Source organism: Sceloporus occidentalis, unplaced genomic scaffold (genome assembly GCF_023333645.1).
Source record: "Sceloporus occidentalis isolate IW3139 unplaced genomic scaffold, rSceOcc1.0.p SCAF_10, whole genome shotgun sequence".
Lineage (NCBI taxonomy): Eukaryota > Metazoa > Chordata > Lepidosauria > Squamata > Phrynosomatidae > Sceloporus > Sceloporus occidentalis.
In genome coordinates this window covers 9,788,944-9,811,059 of record NW_028316990.1, presented here as the reverse complement: position 1 = coordinate 9,811,059, position 22,116 = coordinate 9,788,944, and the positions used below count along the sequence as shown (strand labels likewise).

Genomic DNA, 22,116 nt, shown 5'->3' with positions numbered 1-22,116 from the left:
GAGGGAAAATAGCAGGGAACTCAGCAAAAAGGAAAAGCCTGTGGAGTGGAAAGGAGGAGGCTCACTGTATGGTTGGTGGTCCCTGAGCCCCTGGAGGAGCTAGAAGGCCCTGACTGCCCCAGGAGGCCTCAGGGAGAAAGGGAAGAAGGAAGGAAGGAACTGTAAAGACAGACAAAGCTGTCCCTGCTTTTCATGTCTACCGGCAGGAACCCCAAAACACTTCAACACGATCAAGGCGGCTTACATCAACAAAACGGTTCATCAATAAAACATTCACATATCTATAATACAATAAAAGCTAGCAATACAATTAAAATCATTAACATTAAGCATTAAAACAGTGATAGCAGGGCATCACGGGGTAAAAACTGGGTAATCATCTTTCCACGACGCCCCCGTAATATTAATTATTATTGTTATTGTTATTATTGTTGTTATGGCCATTGCCAGACTGCAAAATTCATGCAGTTTGACACTGCTTTAACTGTCATGTCTCCATCCTATGGCATCCTGGGATTCTTCTTCTTCTTCTTCTCCAAAGCTATAGCCATGTTAGTCTGTGGAATCAGTCTGTCAAAATATCTTGTAGCCCCTTTGACTGGAAGAAAGAAATGGGCAGCATGGGCTTTCCTAGGCTTTGAATGCATCTGAGGAAGTAGACTTATGTCTCCAAAAGCTCATTCTGCCAACTTCTTTCTTCCAGTGAGTCTCAAAGGGGCTGCAAGATCTCTCTACATATTATTATAGTTATTGTTGTTGTTGTTATTATTATTGTTTCCACTGCCACACTGCAGGATTAATGCAGCTTGACACCCGTCACAGCTCCATCCTAATAATGATAATGTTTAATACTACTCATTGTTTATTTATTGACTGCATTCACACCCCGCTCTTCAGCCAGAAAGGCTCTCAGAGTGGGCTAATAATACTAATAATAACAGCCAAATGGTTTATGTATCAATCCTCCATGAATCCGTTCCTGGTTTTCCTTCTCTGGCGCTCTCCAAGGTCCTGGCTGCTGCTGCGGCTTCAGGGTCTTGGGCGGCTGTTTTAAAACCTGGAGTGGATTCGCTCCCCAGTGAAAGGGATTCACAAGCCAGAGGGGCTCCAAGGCCAGGCTCAAGAGGGAGGCTTGAGTGGTGCCTTGGACTGGGTCACCCTGGGCAGCCATTTGCAAGGGAGCTGGGTCTGTTTGCCTGGAAAAGAGAAGGCCAAGGGCTGCTATGAGAGCCTTGTTTAAATATTGGAAGGGATGCAATGTTGAGGAGGGAGCAAGCTTGTTTTCTGCTGCTCCAGAGACTAGGACCCAATGGAGCAATGGATGCAAGCTGCAGGAAAAGAGATTCCAGATTAACATTAGGAAGGAACAAGCAAACAACCAAGATAATGCTGTCTATACTGCAACTGTAAATGCTAAAATGTATATCTAAATATGTATAACATGACAATGAACGCGCCATACATATGTTATCAAAGTAAGCACTTCGTTAAATATTTTAAGGTCAGTAACAGAAAAGGAGGTTAGTAATAGCAACAACACAAACTGCAGCAAAGTCTAACTCCAGTGTTGGGATCTGGGAAGTCAAAGGAGGATGAGGAATGAATGTAAGGATGTCTGTATAAAGGGGGGGAATAGAATAAGACACTGTAATGTTATGTAGATAAGGCAGTTAAGGAATGTATGGAAGACAATTCTTAAAGGATTGTATGGCAGAGGTGTATATATGTATACGTATGGGTATATATGGGTGTGTGTGTGTGTGTGTATGTATGTATATATAAATGTGTTTGAGGGCTAAAGGGCTATCCATCCCCTTCTGCCATGCAGGAACATATAGATCCCTAGAGTTGGAAGGGACCCCCAAAGGTCCATATTCCAGTCCAATCCCATTTGGCCAGATAAGACTACATAGGATCCTAGAACTGAAAGGGACCTAAGGGCCACCCAGTTCAGTCCCTTTCTGCCATGAAGGAACCTATCCGAGCCCTAGAGCCAGAAGGCACCCTAAGGGCCACCCAGTTCCCCCCCCCCCCTCCTTCTGCCAGGCAGGAATGCATAGAGCCTTAAGAGAGGGAAGCAGCCTGGAAAAGGGACCCAAGAGCAGGAGGGAGGCTGCCAGCCAAGGCATCTCCTGCAGATGCAGCAGGGAGGAGGGGGCTTCGGGGGCTCCAAGGCCGGGCAGAGGGGCTGGCAAGAGGGCTCCCTCCTCCCTCCCTCCCTCCCTCCATCCTTCCTCCTCCTCCTAGTGCTGCGCTCCTCCCAGCCGAGGCTCTGGGCTTCTGGAGCCGGCCGAGAGCGCAGCATCCGGGGCTGCCGAGGGAGCCGGAGGGACGACGGATGGAGGAGGCTCCGCCGGCGGCAGGGGAGCAGCAGCAGCAGCAGCCGCCCCCGGGTAAGCAGCCAGGGCAGCAGCCCCAGATGCCCCCTTCCAGGCCCCAGGCAAGACCCCTGGCAGGCAGAGAGCCCCCCCCCCCCTTGCTCACCCCCTTTGGACTCAAGCCCCCCTTGGCAGACCCTGAGAGACCCTGACCCCAGGGGACCCCAGGGCTTGCCCCCTTCCAGATCCTGGCTTATTCCTGGGGGGGGGGGGAGGAGAGGGTCAAGATGATGGAGGCAGTGGGGTGTGTATGTGTGTGTGTGACCTGCATGCTGCACCTGTGAATGGGGCTCTGGGGCCACTTTGCCCTTGTTTGGAAAGGTCTGGGTGAGTGGCCAAGGGGTGTCAGGGCCAAGGGAGGCCTGTCCTGGGGTCTCCCATGGGTGGGCACCCTGAGCCAGCTGCAAGGTCCTATTTCCAGTGCCATGGGTGCTTGGGGGGCAGTTTGTCTGCCGTGGAAGGGCTGGGTGCCTTGCAGGGGGCATCTCCATGCCAAGCCCTCAAACTGGGGAAGGGCTGGGGGACCCCATCTGGAACCAGGGCTGTGGCTTCCTTGCCAAAAGCAGAGAGAGGCGGGGGAAGGGGCACATTGGGGCAACATCACCCCATCCTTTGACCTCCTCCATTTCATACAAGGCTGGGCAACTGTGACCCTTCAACTCTTGCTGGCCTGCATCTCCACACAAACGTTGCCAGTATTGCCTGTCTGCAGCTCCCATCATCCCCAGACAGCACTGTCCAGGAATGGTGGGAGTTGCAATTCCTGGGACTCAGTCATGATAGACTGCGAAATGAGGGTGAGGCATGAGGATCATACAGAGCAATGGAAAAAGGAGGAGCCCTCAACAGCTGAGCTATCTGTCTCCAGGGGAAGGTGGCATGGAAAAGCCCTTGGCAATGAAGAAATGGAGCTGGCATGGACTACTTTTGCACCTCAAACCATGCCAGGCTTTTTTGGAGCAACAATAAGAGCAACCCTAACCTCTGCCCTGGGCATAATGGGAAGTGTGGGTTCTCATCACCAGAGTGCCTCTGGGCATGTGCAGAGTGGCTTCCCTTCCTCATACCTCTGGATGAGCAGAAGCCAATACTTCCAAAAGCTTGAATTACAAGGGTGGGCATAGCAGGAGTAGCTGTGTTGGCCATTTAACAAATGCAAGCAAAAATCCACCAGTGAGACCTTTATTGGCCAACCAAAATGCACAATATACTTAAGGGTAGCATATGCCCACTGCCAACCTTTGCTTTTGAAAGTGTGCAGCGAGGCGGAAGTGAGTTCCCTCTTCCCAGTTCCTTATTTGTGTGACTTTTCAAAATTTGTCTACCTAAATGGGTATTGTTGACTTGGTTGGCATACTTGGCAGTGCCCCTTATGCACATAGAGCTCTGGGCCATGTGTGTGCTTGTGTCAATGCCATCACACTGAGAAGGGCTCCTGGTTGTAAGGATGCATGATCTGTTGAGGCCCGAAAAACAATTTAAGTGCCTGTTTCAAGGCAGCCGAGTGTCAGCTGTATTCTGAAAATTCACATAAATAAGGAACTGGGAAGGAAGAACCAAGTGGCCCTTGTGTGGCATCCTCAAAGTCCAGTCCTGGGGGGCATAGATGTGTTTGTGGCCCTCACATCCCCAAAATGTCTTTTTCTGGCTTTAAAGAAAGGCTGGGTTGCCTTTTCTAGAAGCCTCCAAGGTGTTCTTTTGCCTTTGAATGGGTTGCAGCTGACCTGTTTGACACTGCTGCACTGTTCGACATTTTTTAAAAATGCCTATTTTTCAAAACTAGAAGTAGACTTTTGGCCACCTGGGTGGTTGTCGTTGTGTTATTCTGGGGAAGGGACAGTTTTAGCCATTCATGCAGTCCTTGGCAACTGCTGGGGCCTTAAAAGTGTCCTCCAAACTGCCTGAGTTGCCCACTTCTGGTTTAGGAATCAATGTCCCTTGCCTTCTCTCTCCTTTCTCTCTTTGCTGTATTAAACTTGCAGCTTCCACCATTGTGGCACCTGCTACAGTGGTGACCCATGGCTTGTGCATGCTTTGTGTAACGTGAGTCAGCAATTGTGCAAGCAGCACACACAGACCCACAGGCACACACTTCTCCCAAGCGCCTTCCTTTTGCTGGTGCAAAAGGTGGCAGGCAACAAGGGAAGGGATGCTGAAGGCCAGCCATGGGAGCAGAGAGAAGCAGAGAGACAATTCAAAATGAATCCTCAAAGCAAGAAGTCACAGTATCTAGAAAATTCTCTGAACTTGATTCCTACACACACACACACACACACCAGCCCCCTTACTTTTGCATTTCCAATTATGGATGCTGTCAGGTGTTGCAGCTTTGTAACAGAGATGGAGGGTCTGAAACTGCAATGCTGTGGAATTCTGGGAACTGTAGTCTGTTGTGGTTCCAGAGCGCTCAGACGGAGAAGGCTCAGTGTCTCACAAAACTAGAATACCCAGAATTCCATAGCAGTGAGCCATGGCAGTTAAATCCGTGTCAAACTGGATTATTTCTGCAGTGTGGACACAGACCATTTCTAAATGTCCTCATTGCCCTACAAGCAACTTAAACCCAGTCCTATGTGGCATAATAGCGTCTCTACAGCATGCAATGCCATCAGCCACATGCTGCAAAACCTAAGAAGACTTAAGAAGAGGTTCCAGTCCAAACTTCAGCACAAGAGAAAGGAGACGAAGAGCTGTGGAAATAATACAAATAGTCTGTTTTAATATCACTGATGGATTTTTGTTTGGATCTGTTTCAGTGTGTCCCTTAAGTACGTTTTTAATGGCACTGCGTTTTTAGACCTTAAGCTCTTTGGGGTCCCACTTTAAAGCGAAAAGCTGGATGATGATGATGATGATGATGATGATGATGATGATGATGATGATGATGATGATGATTGCAGGGAAATGCAAGAGAATGGGGAAAATGCAGGCCTGTTAACCAAAAATAGCTCAAAACACTTTGCTCGAGGAATAAAAAAGTAAGTCCGCATCTCAAGTTGGTGCTATATTGGGATGCAAGCCCCAATTGCAAGCAAAAATAAGCCTCCCAGCGCCATTTCTCCATCACCGCCTCCACACTTTTGATCTGGAGTCGCCCACACTGCTGTTGCTGCTGTTGCTGCCTTGAATAAGGAGAGATCCCCCTCCTCCCTTCTTTCCTAGGAGAAAACCCCTGAATTAAGAGGCATCTCCTGGGTTTTATTCAGAGCCAATCCAAAGCATTTCCATTCCATTTTGAAGTGGGACCAAGGCTTAAGGAGGAGTCATTGCCAAGAAGAAGAAGAAGAAGAAGAAGAAGAAGAAGAAGAAGAAGAAGAAGAAGAAGAAGAGAAAGCAGGATAAGGACCCTTTCCTGGGAGAGTTGGAGGAAAAAGAAAGGATCCTTCACGCTCAGCCTGGAATAAAGGAAAGATCGATGCAGCATGTAAATAAAGAGCCAGGCGCGGCTGAATAATAGCCAATAGCAATTCATTAATGATATGAGCTTCTAGCCTGCCTCTTTCTTCCCCAGCATTGGGACTTGAAGGATCTTACCGAATGTTAACACCAAAACAGATTAAAAGGGTGTCTCCACAAATGGCTGTTGAAATTTAAAAAAAGACTTTACCTGAAAGGAAAACAGAGAAATGCCCAGCCCTAGTTTCCCATAGGAGCCAGTTCCACAAGCTGGGAGCATCCACCAAGAAGGTCCTTATCCAAAGGGCCTGGGAGGATGGCAAAAAAGCCCTCCCCACGAAGACCTGGACCTAAACCTAGAGCAAAGCATGGTGCATTTGGGGTTAACTGGGGAGTGGATGCCACAGAAAGCATGGCCAAGCCCTGGCCCCCTTTGAGGATGGACCCAGCTGCAGAGACCCTTTGGAAAGACAGTGTGGCTACAAAGAGGATGGATTGTCCACAGCATTGACCATGATCCAGGACCTTAGGCCCCCAAAGCTCCAGGAGAAATGCTGCTACAGATCCACAAAAGTGGTTCCTGCCTTCTGCCTTGCAGCCTTTATTTGGAGGTTTACTATTTCTTGGTAGGGAGATGTAGTTTTTGAAATCAGGGTGTTATTAGAAAAGGTCAAAGACTGGCCTGTTTGATGCGGAGGATTTGATACCATCAGGGCTTAGGAGTCAGCCTGCAAAGGGCCTTTCCCTCAGGTCAGCCCTCCAGATCCACAGATTCTTTATCCATGGATTCAAGCATCCATGGCTTGAAAGTGTTGAAAATATATATATAAATTCCAAAGAGCATACCTTGATCTTGCCATTTGATATAAGGGACCCTTTATGCCATTGTATTTAGTGGGACTTGAGCATCCCTGGGTTTTGGTATCCATAGGAGGTCCCGGAACCAAACCCCAGCAGATACCAAGGGACCACTGTAGTAGTAGTAGTAGTAGTAGTAGTAGTAGTAATATAATGGGACTTGAGCATCCATGGATTTTGGTATCTATGGGGGCGGGGGGATCCTACCTATCCATCTGTATGATGAAGAATTACAAAGAGGATGAGGGTTTCCATATCTGCAAAGCAGGGAATCTTTTCCAGGTCTCAGTCTCAATTTTTGAATCTGTCTTGCATTCCTTTCATTCCTGGAGCATTTGTTCTGATGGCTGGATGTGTCTAGAATTGGAGTTCAGTCTGATAGAAGCCCCTTCAATTCCTGCTTGGAGCATTTGAATCAGTGGCTGAATCACAAGCGGGACTGAGTGCAACCCAGCAAAGATTTAGGGAAGGAGTCTACAGCATATTCCCAAAGGAGGCATTGATCATCCCAGGCAATGATAGAGTTGTAGCGGGTCACGGGTGGCGGGCATTGAGCCCAAGATTATGCCCACTTTCTTCCCTGGCAGGGCACTGTCGGCAGTGATGCTCCTGATCATATTTTGGGAGAGACGCCTGGTGGACTTCCAAATCTGCTTAAAGATTTTGCTGCACTGAGGTTATTGCTGCAGCTGCAGCCAAGAAGGATGAGTAAGTGTCTGGGAGATCCAGGGCCAAGGGACAGAAATGGGTTTCTTTCGGGGCCAGGATCCAGTCCTGGAATGGAAGGAGGAGGAGGAGGGGCCCTCTCTGTTTATCACCAGCTCACCTTTTCTTTGCCATGGGTATCTTCCAGCAAATGCCTGCATACTATTGTAGGGTTAAGGGAGGAACTGGTTTTGTTGGTTATCACTTATTGGTTGTTAATCTGATACTATTATTTGTTAGTGTTGGTAATTTGGTGTTGCTCTGTTCCTTGGGTGGACTTTGTAGGATCTTAGGAGGCTATATATATATATATATATATATATATATATATATATATGATTTTTATATAAGGTTCAATGGAAATAGAAGTAACAAGTGAAATATTCTGACATGTGCCATTACAGAAGTGCAATGAACTATTGGTTCAGTTCAGGGGTGGGATGAGTTGTTGTTGTTGTTGTTGTTGTTGCTGTTTGTCTCCGTTTCTGATTTATGGTGACCCTGACAGGGAACTTATCACAGGGTTTTCTCAGCAAGCTTCTTCAGAGAGGGTTTGCCATTGCCTTCCTCTGAGCCTGAGAGTATGTGCCTCACCCACTTTAGAGTTTGGAGGCCACATGCCATATATGTGTTGTTGCTATGTGCCTTCAAGTCATTTCCAACGTATGGCAATGTCAAGGTGACCCTATCATGGGGGTTTCTTGGCACGTTTCTTCTTTCAGAGGGGGTTTGCCATTGCCTTCCTCTGAGGGTGACAGAATATGACTTGTTTGGGTTTACATGACCAAGCTGGGATTTGAACTCTGGGCTCCAGAGTTGTAGTCCAATGCTCAGGCCACTGTGCCATGCTGGCCCCAACCATATATATTTAGAAGTGGTTTATTTTTCTATAAACAAGACAGTGGAAATAGAAATAATAAGTAAAGTCTTTTGAGAGGTGCCATTACAGAAGTGAGGCTGTGCCTTAGACCTATCAGTTCAGTTCAAGGCTGGGAATGAGTAGCTCCAAGCTGAAACCTGGCATGGATTCACCATCCCACTGACCTGGAGGGAACTGGCTTGAGGGGCTTCTCTGAGCCACGATGGCTCAGTCAGGACAAATAGAGGCTGCCTGTGCCAAAAATGCCTCCTCCACCAGCATTGCCTCCTCTTTTCTGAGCTGGCTAAATGGCAGTCCTCTTTGCCCAGGGCTGCAAATGGGCAGATGACTCTCACACCGGCCTTGAAGCAAAGTGCTGGTGCCACCCCTTTCCCCTCCGCCCTGTTTCCCTGAGGATGATGGGGAACATTTTGCTGCTGTTAGTACTTATCTATTGGAAATCAATGGCACACGCTCCCCGCTTCGCCTCCTCCTCCTCCTTTCCCCGGCGACAGCACATGGCCCCACATGCGCTGGAGCAGAGAAGGAGAGGCATGGGAATTAGAGAGCTGTCTCTGGCCTTCCTGGGTGGTCTGGGGAATGCAGCACATTTCTCAACACAGCTTGGGAAAGAATGGCCTTTCTGGACTACAAGATGGCTGGGGGTTTGGGGAGTTGCAACCTAAAAAGCAACGTCCTTCAAGGTCCAATTTTATATGCCCAAAAAGCACTCCTCACGCTTGAATTTACAGTTCCAAGCTCAAGATTTCAACGCTAATTTTTCCGAGCTCCAATTTTCAATGCAAGTGAGCAGTGTTTCTCCAAGAGCAGGTTTTCAATTCCAGACTCACGATTTCCAGGCTCAAGATTTTCAATTCCAAACTCAAAATTTCCAAGCTCAGATCTTCAGTTCCAGACTCAGCATTTCCAAAAATGAGATTTTCAATCCCAAACTCAGGATTTCCAAACGCAGATTTTGAATTTCCAATTTTGGATTTCCAAACTCAGATTTTAAATTCGAAACTTAGATTCCCTCTTACTCCTACCTACTAATCTCATAGACATTAAACTTGCATTAAGTCAGATATGAATGCATTTTCTATAGACGAGATCAGGTGTGTTCTGTATGGGTTCAGAAGTGACCCAAAGGATGGGGAAAGGGAACAAAAAGCAAAGCAAAGACAACCAGTGGGGTCTGCTAAGCAGATCCTCTATCTGCTGGGGAGCAAAGGATGTGTGTGGGTTGAGCCATTGAAAAAGAATCGCCGCAAAGGTGCCCCCTTATTTTTTGGGTCTGAGGGGTCCTGGGGAAATGGCATCATGGAGGAGGATCATGTTTGCCAGGAGAAGCTCTTGCCAATTGGTTTCAGCATCCATTGGGCTTGGATTTCCTTGTGGAGTGCCCTCGCCTGAGAGTTGGCACCGGGCACCATGCCTGTGTGTGGCCTTGGCACAAAAGATGAGCGAGAACTGATGATTTCCCAAGGTTTTGCGTCTGGGCATCTCTTCGACTGGGCACAGAATTGCCAGTCCGAGCGGCCGCAGTGCCATGAAGAGGGACTTCAGGGGCAAAAATGTGGGAGATGCAAGATTAGCATGAGGGTTGCTAGGAAAATTCCTTTTCCTAAAGTGATTCATCTCCTGGACTCTTGGGAGTGCTTAAGAATAAGAAGTGCTTAAGAACGGCAGCTGGCATTCGAGATCAAAGCTTGGCGTGTGGCATTATAAGTGCTGGGGATTCATGTTTACAGTTGTGGATGACCAAATGTGACCCCCCTCTCCAAAAAAAAAAAAAAAAGCAGATTTACACAGTGCTGTACATACAAACTAACAATGCAGGAAGGCAATGATAAACCTCCTCTGGCTAAATCTTGCCAAGAGAACACCATGATGCGTTCACCTTAGGGTTGTCATAGCTCAGAAACAACTTGAAGGCACACAACACACACATGCAAAGCTGTTTGCAGGGCCCACAGTTCAATTTGTACCACCGATCTCCACACATCCACATTGCCAGATACACAGATGTGTCTGTCTGGCAAACAGAAACCCTGTAGCTGTTGGGAAGTTGGAAGAATTTAGGTTACAGCGCTCCCGCTTTGCTGGTTTCCCACACTGGGGCTTGTTAAGATTTTAGCCGTGAATAATTCAGGGCTTTTTTGAGTGCCTTCCTCGCCTCTGTCTCCCAGCCGCCTCCGCATTTAGAGAGCTGGGAAGTGGGCTGGAAGTGTAGAGAGTGTGATGTTGGAGGGAGTGTGTCTGCAATGGGGGAAAAAGAGCAACAATTGTAGTTGTGGAAACATTTGGTGAGATTGAGCTTCGAATCCTGTGGGTGTCTCACGCATACGTCAGTTCCCCTTTGGAAACAGCTGGATATTCAAGTCCCATGCAAAAGGGTGGCATTCCAGGTTGCAGAAGCTGAGGTGCGCATGGGCATGCATTCCACAGGGATGCACATCGTGCATGTGTTTATGCATTCATTTGCACATCTAGTGTGTTCATTCATGTTGTGCAATTGTGCAATCAATTTTCACTACTGCTGCTCCATGCTTTGGTTCCAGGTGCCTTCTATGCCATCCCAGACAACCTTTAGGTTTAGTGATTTATTTGATTCTGGAAGAGGAGGATGAGAATCACTGTGGCATAGTGGTTTGGGTATTGGATGATGACTTTGGAGATCAGAGTTCAAATCTCTGCTTGGCCAGGGAAACTCACTGGGTGACACATGCTCTCAGCATCAAGGGAAGGCAATGGCAATGACAACCTCCTCTGAACAAATCTTGCCAAGAAAACCACACAATAGATTTACCTTAGAGTCACCATAAATCAGAAAGGACTTAGCAGCCATCAGGCTTGCATGGTGCCAATGCCAGTCTGGTACCTGGAGTGTGTGCCATCCAGTGGGTACCAGACTGCTGGCCATTAGGAGCAGGGGAATATCAGGGCCACTTATGGCCATCAACCAGAGCTATAGGCCAGGCTTCATCTTCCTTCCTCCAGACAAACAGGCCTTTGTTATTGACTCTGGCTGCTTCTTGCAAGGCCTTTTGTTTGCAGATACACAAAAGGGCTTTTTTTCTGATGCTGAAAATCTCAGGTTCTTGGTACCCATCCTTAGATGCCCAGGAAAAGAAGGAAGACCTGTTCCTTAAAAGACTCCTTTCTCCTGTTCTTTAAAAGACCCTCTCCTATCCAAGCTTCCATATCAGGAATGTTGCAGATGTGTGCATTCCTTGGTTCATGCATTGTTTTGCAAACACAAGAGTTGTGTAGCATGATTAATTTGGCACAATGAATTTTTTGCCAGTGTGGTATAGTGGTCTGAGCTTTGGACTATGACTTTTAAGAGTTTGAATCCCTGTTCAGCCATGAAACCTATTGAGTGATCCTGGGCAAGTCACACTCTCTCAGCCTCAGAGGAAATGCATGGCAAACCCCCTCTGAAGAAACTTGCCAAGAAAAACCAGTTGGAATTGACTTGAAAGCATAGAACAACAAAACCCAATGGAGATCTTGTCCCACCTTTGCAAACACAACCTCTGGCCTCGCTCCATCATCCCTGCAAACACCTTCTTCTGTTTTAACCCTATAAGGCTGGGAAGCCTTCAGAGCTGCAAATCCCAGATGCCCCAGCTGGCAGGTCCAATGGTCAAAGACTCTGGAAACTGTCATCCAAAGGATCACGCAGCTCTCAAGTTTCCCCAGCCCTGAAAAATATAAGCTGGACTGTGGGGATTGCTTTCAATCCTCAGAGGGAGTCATCAGGCAGACCCAGCAACATCAAGGTCTGCCTGAAGGAAGAGGCCCCTCCCTCCTCAACTGTCATCTCGGCCTCAGAGGGAGCCATCAGGCAGACCCAGCAACATCTTGGACTGCCTCAAGGAAGAGGCCCCTCCCTCCTCAACTGTCATCTCGGCCTCAGAGGGAGCCATCAGGCAGACCCAGCAACATCGGGGACTGCCTGAAGGAAGAGGCCCCTCCCTCCTCAACTGTCATCTCGGCCTCAGAGGGAGCCATCAGGCAGACCCAGCAACATCTTGGACTGCCTGAAGGAAGAGGCCCCTCCCTCCTCAACTGTCATCTCGGCCTCAGAGGGAGCCATCAGGCAGACCCAGCAACATCTTGGACTGCCTGAAGGAAGAGGCCCCTCCCTCCTCAACTGTCATCTCGGCCTCAGAGGGAGCCATCAGGCAGACCCAGCAACATCTTGGACTGCCTCAAGGAAGAGGCCCCTCCCTCCTCAACTGTCATCTCGGCCTCAGAGGGAGCCATCAGGCAGACCCAGCAACATCTTGGACTGCCTCAAGGAAGAGGCCCCTCCCTCCTCAACTGTCATCTCGGCCTCAGAGGGAGCCATCAGGCAGACCCAGCAACATCAAGGTCTGCCTGAAGGAAGAGGCCCCTCCCTCCTCAACTGTCATCTCGGCCTCAGAGGGAGCCATCAGGCAGACCCAGCAACATCTTGGACTGCCTCAAGGAAGAGGCCCCTCCCTCCTCAACTGTCATCTCGGCCTCAGAGGGAGCCATCAGGCAGACCCAGCAACATCGGGGACTGCCTGAAGGAAGAGGCCCCTCCCTCCTCAACTGTCATCTCGGCCTCAGAGGGAGCCATCAGGCAGACCCAGCAACATCTTGGACTGCCTGAAGGAAGAGGCCCCTCCCTCCTCAACTGTCATCTCGGCCTCAGAGGGAGCCATCAGGCAGACCCAGCAACATCTTGGACTGCCTGAAGGAAGAGGCCCCTCCCTCCTCAACTGTCATCTCGGCCTCAGAGGGAGCCATCAGGCAGACCCAGCAACATCGGGGACTGCCTGAAGGAAGAGGCCCCTCCCTCCTCAACTGTCATCTCGGCCTCAGAGGGAGCCATCAGGCAGACCCAGCAACATCTTGGACTGCCTGAAGGAAGAGGCCCCTCCCTCCTCAACTGTCATCTCGGCCTCAGAGGGAGCCATCAGGCAGACCCAGCAACATCTTGGACTGCCTGAAGGAAGAGGCCCCTCCCTCCTCAACTGTCATCTCGGCCTCAGAGGGAGCCATCAGGCAGACCCAGCAACATCGGGGACTGCCTGAAGGAAGAGGCCCCTCCCTCCTCAACTGTCATCTCGGCCTCAGAGGGAGCCATCAGGCAGACCCAGCAACATCTTGGACTGCCTGAAGGAAGAGGCCCCTCCCTCCTCAACTGTCATCTCGGCCTCAGAGGGAGCCATCAGGCAGACCCAGCAACATCGGGGACTGCCTGAAGGAAGAGGCCCCTCCCTCCTCAACTGTCATCTCGGCCTCAGAGGGAGCCATCAGGCAGACCCAGCAACATCTTGGACTGCCTGAAGGAAGAGGCCCCTCCCTCCTCAACTGTCATCTCGGCCTCAGAGGGAGCCATCAGGCAGACCCAGCAACATCTTGGACTGCCTGAAGGAAGAGGCCCCTCCCTCCTCAACTGTCATCTCGGCCTCAGAGGGAGCCATCAGGCAGACCCAGCAACATCTTGGACTGCCTGAAGGATGAGACTTCTCCCTCCTTTAACTGTATTTTTATTGTATTAACGATTTTACTGTACACCGCTATGATCATCGCGGAATAGCGGTCTATAAATAAAACATATTATTATTATTATTATTATTCATGCTGCAGAACGAATCCGGCCTCGTGGGAATTTTGCGCCGGTCACTCAGCAGAATTTGAAAAGATGAGTGGGGAAGAAAGAGCACATTTCTGGACAAGGTCAGCAAGAGAGAGGATAAAACCCAAACAGAACTCTTGTCACCCCCTTCTTCTATTGCAATGGACCTCTGCTCTTGTCATTGCATACATCGCAAGACTGGAAAGGGACCCTGATGGCCATCTAATCCAACCCTCTGCCAGGGCAGGAACAGGGTTTAAATAACACATTTTTAATTTTTTAGTTTAGTGCTGAAGCACCCTGAGCATCTAATTTCTGTTTACAAAACTCCAAAGACTGCATCGACACTGTAGATATAATGCAGTTTGACATCACTTTAATTGCCACGGCTCCATCCTACAGAACCTCTAGTTTTGTGAAGCACCAGAACTCTTTGGCAGAGAAGGCTCAAGACTTTGTAAAAACAACAAATCCCAGGATGCCACAGGATGGAGCGACAGCAGTTAAAGTGGTGTCAAGATGCATTATTTTTACAGTGTAGATGCACCCAAGCAAAGGAGTGTCCACCACTTTCTAAGGCTGTCTGTTCCAACCTCTACATCAAACCGCTTTTATCATCAGGAAGTTCTTACTGTCTCATCTGTTTTGTCTCTGACCTTTTCCACCGGATCTGGATGTCCCTCTGCTGCCTCCCACTCCTGTACCATCATCATCCCACCGCATCCTGGGGCTGCAAAGGCAGAACGGAGAATGAGGCAGGGAGCAGAAGGAAAATATATATATATATATATATATATATATGTGTGTGTGTGTGTGTGTGTGTGTGTGTGTGTGTGGAAGATGAGAGGAAGGCTCTAGAAATGGCTGCAAAGATAGCTGCACAAGGAGGGAAGCCAAAGAGTTGGAACCAAGGTGCAAACTGAACATGGTTGGTCCGGTGGTCCGGGACAGAAGTGGGCATTTTCCTGGTTTCTTATCTAAGACACAAGCAAAACCACCTTGAACATCCCATTTCCCCACGAATTTGGTGCAGCAATAAAAACACAGCTTCTTCACCCCATTACTTTCAAGGGAGACCCAGGCCCATCTTGGTTATAATATATATATTTAAAATCAATGCTGTTTTAATAAGGTTGCTTAGTTGTGGTTTAACGTCCTGATCATTGGGGTTTTGTTTTGGGTTTTGTTCTGTTTTTGCTTGATCTTGTTTAACTGTGTTGCAAACCACCTAGGGCTCCATGTCAGGAGAAAAGTGGGATAGAATATATCTAGATAGATAGATAGATAGATAGATAGATAGATAATAATTTGTTTTATTTATATACCGCTATTCCAAAGATCATAGCGGTGAACAGCAAGTAAGCTAATTAGCAAGTAAGCTAATTTGCCCCCAACAGTCTGGGTACTCATTTTAGCTCCCTCCTTGGAAGGATGCAAGCCTGAGTTGAGCTTGGGCCCTTTTGCTGGTCTTGAACTCCCAACCTTGTGGTTTTGAGTGAATGGCTGCAGTACAGGCATTTAACCACTGCGCCACCAGGGCTCCTAGACAGACAGACAGACAGACAGACAGCATTGTATAGTGGTTTGATCCGTTGGACTAGGACTTTGGAGACCAGGGTTTGAATCTCAACCTGGCCATGTAAACCCATTGGGTGATCTTGGGCAAGTCACATACTCTCAGCCCCAAAGGATGACAATGGCAAACCCCCTTTGCAGAAACTTGCCAATATAACCCCATAATAGGTTTGCCTTGGGGTCACTGTAAGTTGGAAATCACTTGAAAACATACAACTCTCTCAATAGCAATAGCATTTACATTTATATATTGCTTATCAGTGAACTCAGCACTCTCTAAGCAGTTTATTATCTGTAAGCCAATTTTCCCCAACAAACTGGGTATTCATTTTACCAACCTGCAAAAGGATGGAAGGCTAAGTCAACCTTGGAGCCCTGCAAGGACTGAACTCACAACCTTGTGGCTGCAGGACTACCATCTAACTACTGTGCCACCAGGGCTCCTTCATTCAACTATATCTATATCTATATGAAATATATTCCTATTTATATTCACATTCATATTATATATTTATATTCATGCAAAATAGATTCATATACAGTGGGCCCTTGGTATCAGTTGGGGTTTGGTTCCAGGGCCCCCCGTGGATACCAAAACCCGTGGATGCTCAAGTGCCATTAAATAAAACGGATAGTAAAATGATGTCCCTTATATAAAATGGCAAAATCAAGGTTTGCTTATTGGAATTTGTATATTTTAAAAATATATTTTCAGACCTTGGATGCTTGAATCTGTGGATAAAAAAATTGTGGATATGGAGGGCTCACTGTATTTATATTCGTTATATTCATATATATTCATTCTTATATGTGTGTGTGGGGGGGATACGTAAATCCATACCTGCTGGCTACCTGTTGGGCGTATTCTTGCATGAAGTGGCCCATCCCTTCTGTGCCCTCCTGCCCAGGCTCACCTCAATGCATGCCAACCTCTTGTGTGTTTCCAGAGCTGGCGAAAGAGGCCCCGAAGACGGAGCGTCCAGCCCCCCGGATTGTCCCCCTCCAGGGCTTCTTGGAGGAGCCCCCCAGCCCCACGGCGGAGGAGGCCGGAGGGATCCCAATCCCCACTTCAGGGCTGCTGCAGGTCGCAGAACGCCGGCGTGAGTACAACTGGGAGGGAAGGCCGTGAGTCCTGCCATGGGATGGGATAGGCACCCAGCCCAGCAATTGCCCCAGAGGCCAGAGTTTGGAGAGGTGTCTCCAATGTCTCCAAGGCCTGAGCTGGAGTTGCTAAGCCCCATTGAGCAGGACTGCAAAGATTTGGGAGCTCTAGTTCCACATTATGGATCACATGAGTCTGTTGGTGTCTTCCTTCCTCGGTTGGGACCCAACTGGCTTCCTTTGCCTCTTCCATCTTGTTTCCTCAGAGCCCCTGAGCAGCGTCTCTTCTCTGGAGGTCCATTTTGACCTGCTGGACCTGACTGAACTGACCGATATGTCGGACCAGGAGCTAGCCGAGGTCTTTGCGGACTCCGATGAGGAGAACGTTGCCAACGACTCCTCGGCTGGTAAGTGATATCGGGTTGCTTTTGCGTGCCTTCAAGCTATTTCTGATTTTTGATCGCCCTGTCATGGGGTTTTCTTGGCCAGTCTTGCCAAAATGGGTTTGCCCTGCTTTTGCCTTCCTCTGAGGCTGAGAGTGTGTGACTTGCCTAAGGTCAGCCAGTGGATTCCCATGGCCAAATAGGGATTTGAACCCTGGTCTCAAACCACTGCACCACAATGGCTCTCGTTACATCTTAGTGCAAATTAATTAGATCCCCCTTTACTTGCAAAGGGCTCTTGTAGCACCTTTGAGACTGAGAGAAAGAAAGAAATTGGTAGCATTACGTTTTCATAAACTTAAATTGACTTAAATCTATTAGGATGCACCTGAGGAAGTAGATTTGAATACAGTTCTGACGTGTTGTTACTCTTGTTGTTGTCTTTGTGTGTGACTTCAAGTTGTTTCCAACTTAGGCAACCCTGGGGTTTTCTTGGAAAGATTTGTTCAAAGGGTTTTTGCTTTTGTGAACCCAGAGAAGGCATAAAGGACCGAAACCACTTGACGTGAGATGCATCCTCTGTCCAGTGAGTTGAGAATATGAAGTGTTTCTTTAAGTTGCAATTTTAAAAAACTACACATATTGTGCCTTGCAGGACTCTGGAGCCTGTGATCTTTATCCAGGTGCCCTACATTACTTTTATTTTAGAGGAAGAGGCATGCATCTAATTCCCAGAATTAATTTCCTTCTGCAAACTCACCCTGCGTTTCACACTGAGAGAGAATCCCAAGGCAAATTGAGATCCTTGGTCCAGATTTGTTCCAGAAGAGTCTGGGAAGGAGATACAAGAGGAAAGCAAAGGCAAACCCTTATGGACAAATCTTGCCAAGAAGCCCCCCGTGATATCTTTGCCTTTGGGTTGTTGTAAGTCAGAAACAACTGAAAGGCACGTTGCTGAGTCCCCATATCAGGAGAAAAGCTGGATATAAATAAATACAATGAATGAATGGATGATGATGATGATGATGCCAAGCTCTGAGGGATGTGGGGGAAAGGGAAAGAGATTTAATTTCCCAGCTGTGTCATGACTCCCATGGAAAAAACGCAAGCGCTTTTGGCAGCTGCTTCTGAAAGGGAGACACATTGCCTTGGGGACTTTTCTGCCGGACAGTGTGGGAAACAGCACATTCTTCCTGCTGCCTTCCCTGAGGCTTGCTCTGGCTCTGCAATGATGCCCTCATTAGCTGCTTAAGAAGAGGCACAAAGCCAATGCTCCAAGGAAAGATTGTGCAGAGAGCACTGGAAGCGGGGTGAGAGGGGTGCGGAGGACGGGAAAAGAAAAAGAAGGGATGCACTCCTCCTCGGCAGTGGAGTCGGCAGCTGCATCCCGGTGACAGATGGAGTGGAAATGCAGATCAGCCTCTGCGATGAGAAAAAGTGTGAGTGGAATTAATGAGGAGGAAGGAGAAAGAAAGCAGGCAAAAGGGGGAAAGAAACCCCAAAATGAATGAAAGAGAGCCAGTGTGGCCTAGTGGTTTGAGCATCAGACTACGACTTTGGAGGTCAGGGTTCAGTTCCCGCCTCGGCCATGAAACCCATTGGTTGACCCTGGGCAAGTCACGGTCTCTGAGCCTCATGGGAAGGCAATGGCAAACCTCCTCTGAACAAATCTTGCCAAGAAAATAACCCACGACAGATTCACCGTAGGGTCAACCATATGTTGGAAACTACTTCAAGGCACACAATATCATCATAACCACCAACAAGGAAGGAGGGAAGGAAGGAGAGACAGAGAGGAGGAGGAGAAAAAGACGGAAGAAAAGAGAAAGAAAGGAAGACGAGCATTTGGGTAGGCAACAGGGAAGGAAGGAAGGAGAAAAGGGAGGGAAAGATAGAAGAAGGGAGGAGAAAGGAGATCTGGGGCAGGGTGTTGGCTTTACTGGTCATGGTCAGCCCCAGCAGACCCAGAAGGCAGCCGTTTCCCACCATCTTACTGGGAGACCCCCCATCTGAGGTATCCTCCGGTGCGGTCCATACCCCTTGCACCCCTCTATTGATGCCCCTGGAATGGGCAGTTGTACACAACAAAGGAACGTACAGAAAGGACCAAATCTTCTGCTGGTATGCTCTTTTTCTTTCTCTTCTCCCTAGGCCTTCACCCGCACTCGCATCCCAACCCCCGGGCAGGCTACCTGCGTTCGCCTTCCTGGACGAGGACAAAAGGAGATCAGGGCCGGGAGAAGAAGCACCTCAGCGACTCGGAGCTCCAGGGAGGCAAAGCAGATGCCTTCCTGACTCTGGGAAAGCCGGCAGAAGAATAGGGAGGACAAGAACAGGCCGGGAGCGAAACCAAGGTGCCAACACTCACTCTTGCACTAACCCAGGCAACTGGTGACCTTAAGAGACGCCCATTCCTCTTCTGCACACCTCCGCTGCTCCTCACACATAAGGATGTTTGCAAATCTTGCCTGTTGTGTACAGACAGTCTCATCACCATCACCACCTCCACCACATTTGTGTCCATTCCTGCATCCCTGAATTTCTGTTGCCAGTTCTGTTCCCTTGCAGATGCTAACATTTCTGGGATTGGGGGAGCTGGATGCAGCCCCATTTTGTCTTTTGGCACTTTTGAGCCCTTCTGAATGTGGTCAGCTATGGGGAACTTGAGGAAAGAGGAGCCTGCTTCAGCCCCAAACAATAGCGGAGAAACCTTCCTCAGCCGCGTGCCTTGAGCGATAGAGGGGCGACCCCCAGAAATCTCTCAGCCAGGCCAAGGAATCTCATCATACCAAAGGAACCAAGGCGGGGGGGACAACTTAAAAGTATTGTTTCTGTGACACTTCCAGGATCCTACACCACAAAGCAGGACTCCTGCCTACCAGGAAGACCTGCTAGGCCAAGGCAGATCCAGTCCTCATGTCTTTGAAAAGCACACTCTCTTCCCAGTGGCCTTATAACTTCCCACCTGCAGCTGTGGGGCTCTGGTCTAAGTACACCACACTGACACCGTCTCATCTCACCCATCGTCCATTAGAAGTGTCCCAAGGTATTGAGGAATAAATCCCCACTCTGGGACAACGTGGCAAGCAGGGCACAATGGGCAACCACAGTGGTGGCTCACTGGCTCACAGCCGCTTGCCAAACCTGCTGCTGAAGGCTGCGGAAAATGGTGACGCCAAGCCAAGTAATACAATGAGCAGCTAAGCACAACTCCAGTGCTTCCAGAAAGCTGTCCTGTGAAATGGGATGTTTGGCCTCCTTTGACCAAGTAGGGCCACTGCCCTGGGTTGCATGAAGGGGGCATCTTCCATGCTTCCAGAATAGGGCTTGTACATTCCTCAGAAGCAAAACCTTGGTCTCGGTGAGGTCCTTTCTTCTGCGCTCCTCTGATATCGAGATGCTGGAAAGGTGAAAGAAGGCTAGCAAGAGTGCTGGGATCTCCCCAGCCAAAGCCCCTTCTTTTTTCCATGCTTCCCCATCCTTCAGATCTGCTGAGGAAGCCCCTTTCATGTTCATCCAAATATTGGGGGAGCTCAGCTTGCCCTGCTCCTTTCCCTCCCTCCTTCCCTCCCTTGCTTTCTTCCTTCTGCACACACATCCATTCCCTCCATGGACCACTTTCTCTTCAGCTGCAATGGAGATGATCAACATCTGAGTACATTCGGGGATGGCCTCCATCAGCCAAACGGGTCTTCCCAACAGAGCTGGTTTTCTCCCCCATTTCTTCTCAGGATGGTACAGAAACAGCCATCTTTGCCACCTCCACCTGCCACTCTCCTCCTGCCCCATTTATTTTCCATTCCTCACTCTGCAACAATGTTCTACAAGTCTTATTTTGCCTTTAAAACAAAAGGATCCGGTAGCTCACTGTGGTTCTACTGAAGGAGAAAAGGAGATCCAAAGGCTGGCTACAGAAGACCATTCAGGGAAATGGGAAGCAAGGAGTGCAGCTTAGCCCTTTGACCAATGAGCCCCACTGCCTCTACAGTCCCCACAGCCCTCTGGCTGAGAAGGAACTGCTTACTACGCAAGGCCAACACCTCCCAAACCATGGCACAGTCCAACACTTTGGGGAGGCAATTGTTTCTTCTAATAGGGAGGTTGCCCAGAAAGCTATGTATGCCCCATTCGCATCCAGGTGGGAGGTAAAAGTTGGGTGCCTTGTGCCAAACTTTCCCAGAAGCTCCCTTCCTTTGCCATCTCAAACACCCAGAACTCTCCCTCTTTGGTAGCATAACGGCACTGGCATCTTTGGGTTGGGAGAAATTGTTAGGGGCCAAAGAGAGGCAGATTCATCCCCTTTTCCTCTCCTCTGGAAAATGCATGCTCTTTGAAAGCTCTCCAACACCTCCATTTTGAGGTTCCCATGATCCCTGCCAGGCCAGGAGATAATGTTCCAGCATCCACCATGGAGCATTGGTTGAAGCACTTTGTGCCGTTTGCTCATCCCGAGTGTCAGAGGCCGACAGATAAGCATCTGCTGATCAGGGCACAAATCCAGCAAGCCACCAGCTGAAGTGGAAACACTGGGCATCATGACGCCCAGATGACACCCGAGCCACCCACGGAGGGGGCTGGGGGCAAACAACAGCTGCTTCCCAAATTAATCCTTCTTGCTTCCACAGCCAGAAATTCAGCTGTTTCCAAGGATATGTCAAGTGCCACATCCTTCCAGTTTAGTTCTTCACTACCCAAGGTGCCGAAGCCCCCAACCTGCATCCTGAATCCCTGTGGGCCATCCAAGCTGGCTCTAAGAGGGACGAGGAACCATTAATCTAACCTGCCATGGCCACCGTGGGCTCCTCCTCCTCATTCCTCCATTACATTCAATGTACTCCTGACTGTATTTATCCAGAGATTTTGGGGGCTTTTTGCTAATGCACAATGAGAAGGGAGACAACGAAGGCGTGAATCACAGAAACTGTGTTGCTACCTCCTTGGAATCATCTGTCACCTTCTGGGCAGAGTGAACAAACTCACTGTAATGAAGCCCTGGGAAAACAAACTGTGCAACCTCTTGGCTGGAAGGGTCCCATTCTGGCTCAGGAGATGGAATAGGCCTAGTTTCATAAGGGATGGGGTGCAATCGACAGTGTGGGGGCTGTCACCACTGACTGTGGTTCAGCACATGGCCCTCTTGTTCCTGGGGTTGGGTTGTTGTTTTTATTCTTGGGCACGCTAGTCCATCTGGATTAGCACAATGGGCAGAACCCACTTGCCCTTCTTGCCTTGCAGATCTGGGCC

General features: G+C 48.8%; 1 protein-coding gene across 3 annotated transcripts; it reads left to right on the top strand.

Moving 5' to 3' along the window:
• The first annotated feature begins 2,319 nt into the window (after window positions 1-2,319).
• Window positions 2,320-22,116, top strand: LOC149305845 (dysbindin domain-containing protein 1-like). 3 transcript variants are annotated; one of them, XM_089539475.1, is made up of 4 exons: window positions 2,320-2,393; window positions 16,336-16,488; window positions 16,756-16,896; window positions 19,024-22,116. In XM_089539475.1, exons 1-4 carry the CDS (start codon window positions 2,339-2,341, stop codon window positions 19,191-19,193), a joined length of 519 nt encoding a protein of 172 aa, XP_089395601.1. In that variant the 5' UTR covers window positions 2,320-2,338; the 3' UTR covers window positions 19,194-22,116. The 3 variants fall into 3 exon arrangements, with proteins under 3 accessions (XP_089395601.1, XP_089395602.1, XP_089395600.1); XM_089539476.1 differs by lacking the exon at window positions 2,320-2,393 and adding an exon at window positions 7,258-7,340; XM_089539474.1 differs by lacking the exon at window positions 2,320-2,393 and having other exon boundaries at window positions 16,215-16,488.

What these genes read in the sequence shown, in the direction of transcription:
- LOC149305845 (XM_089539474.1), top strand. Translation starts at nt 16,260, where the DNA reads ATGAAGTGGCCCATCCCTTCTGTGCCCTCCTGCCCAGGCTCACCTCAA. An exon ending in GCAGGTCGCAGAACGCCGGC is followed by an intron (nt 16,489 to 16,755) that starts GTGAGTACAACT and finishes TTGTTTCCTCAG; the next exon opens with AGCCCCTGAGCAGCGTCTCT. An exon ending in TGCCAACGACTCCTCGGCTG is followed by an intron (nt 16,897 to 19,023) that starts GTAAGTGATATC and finishes TCTTCTCCCTAG; the next exon opens with GCCTTCACCCGCACTCGCAT.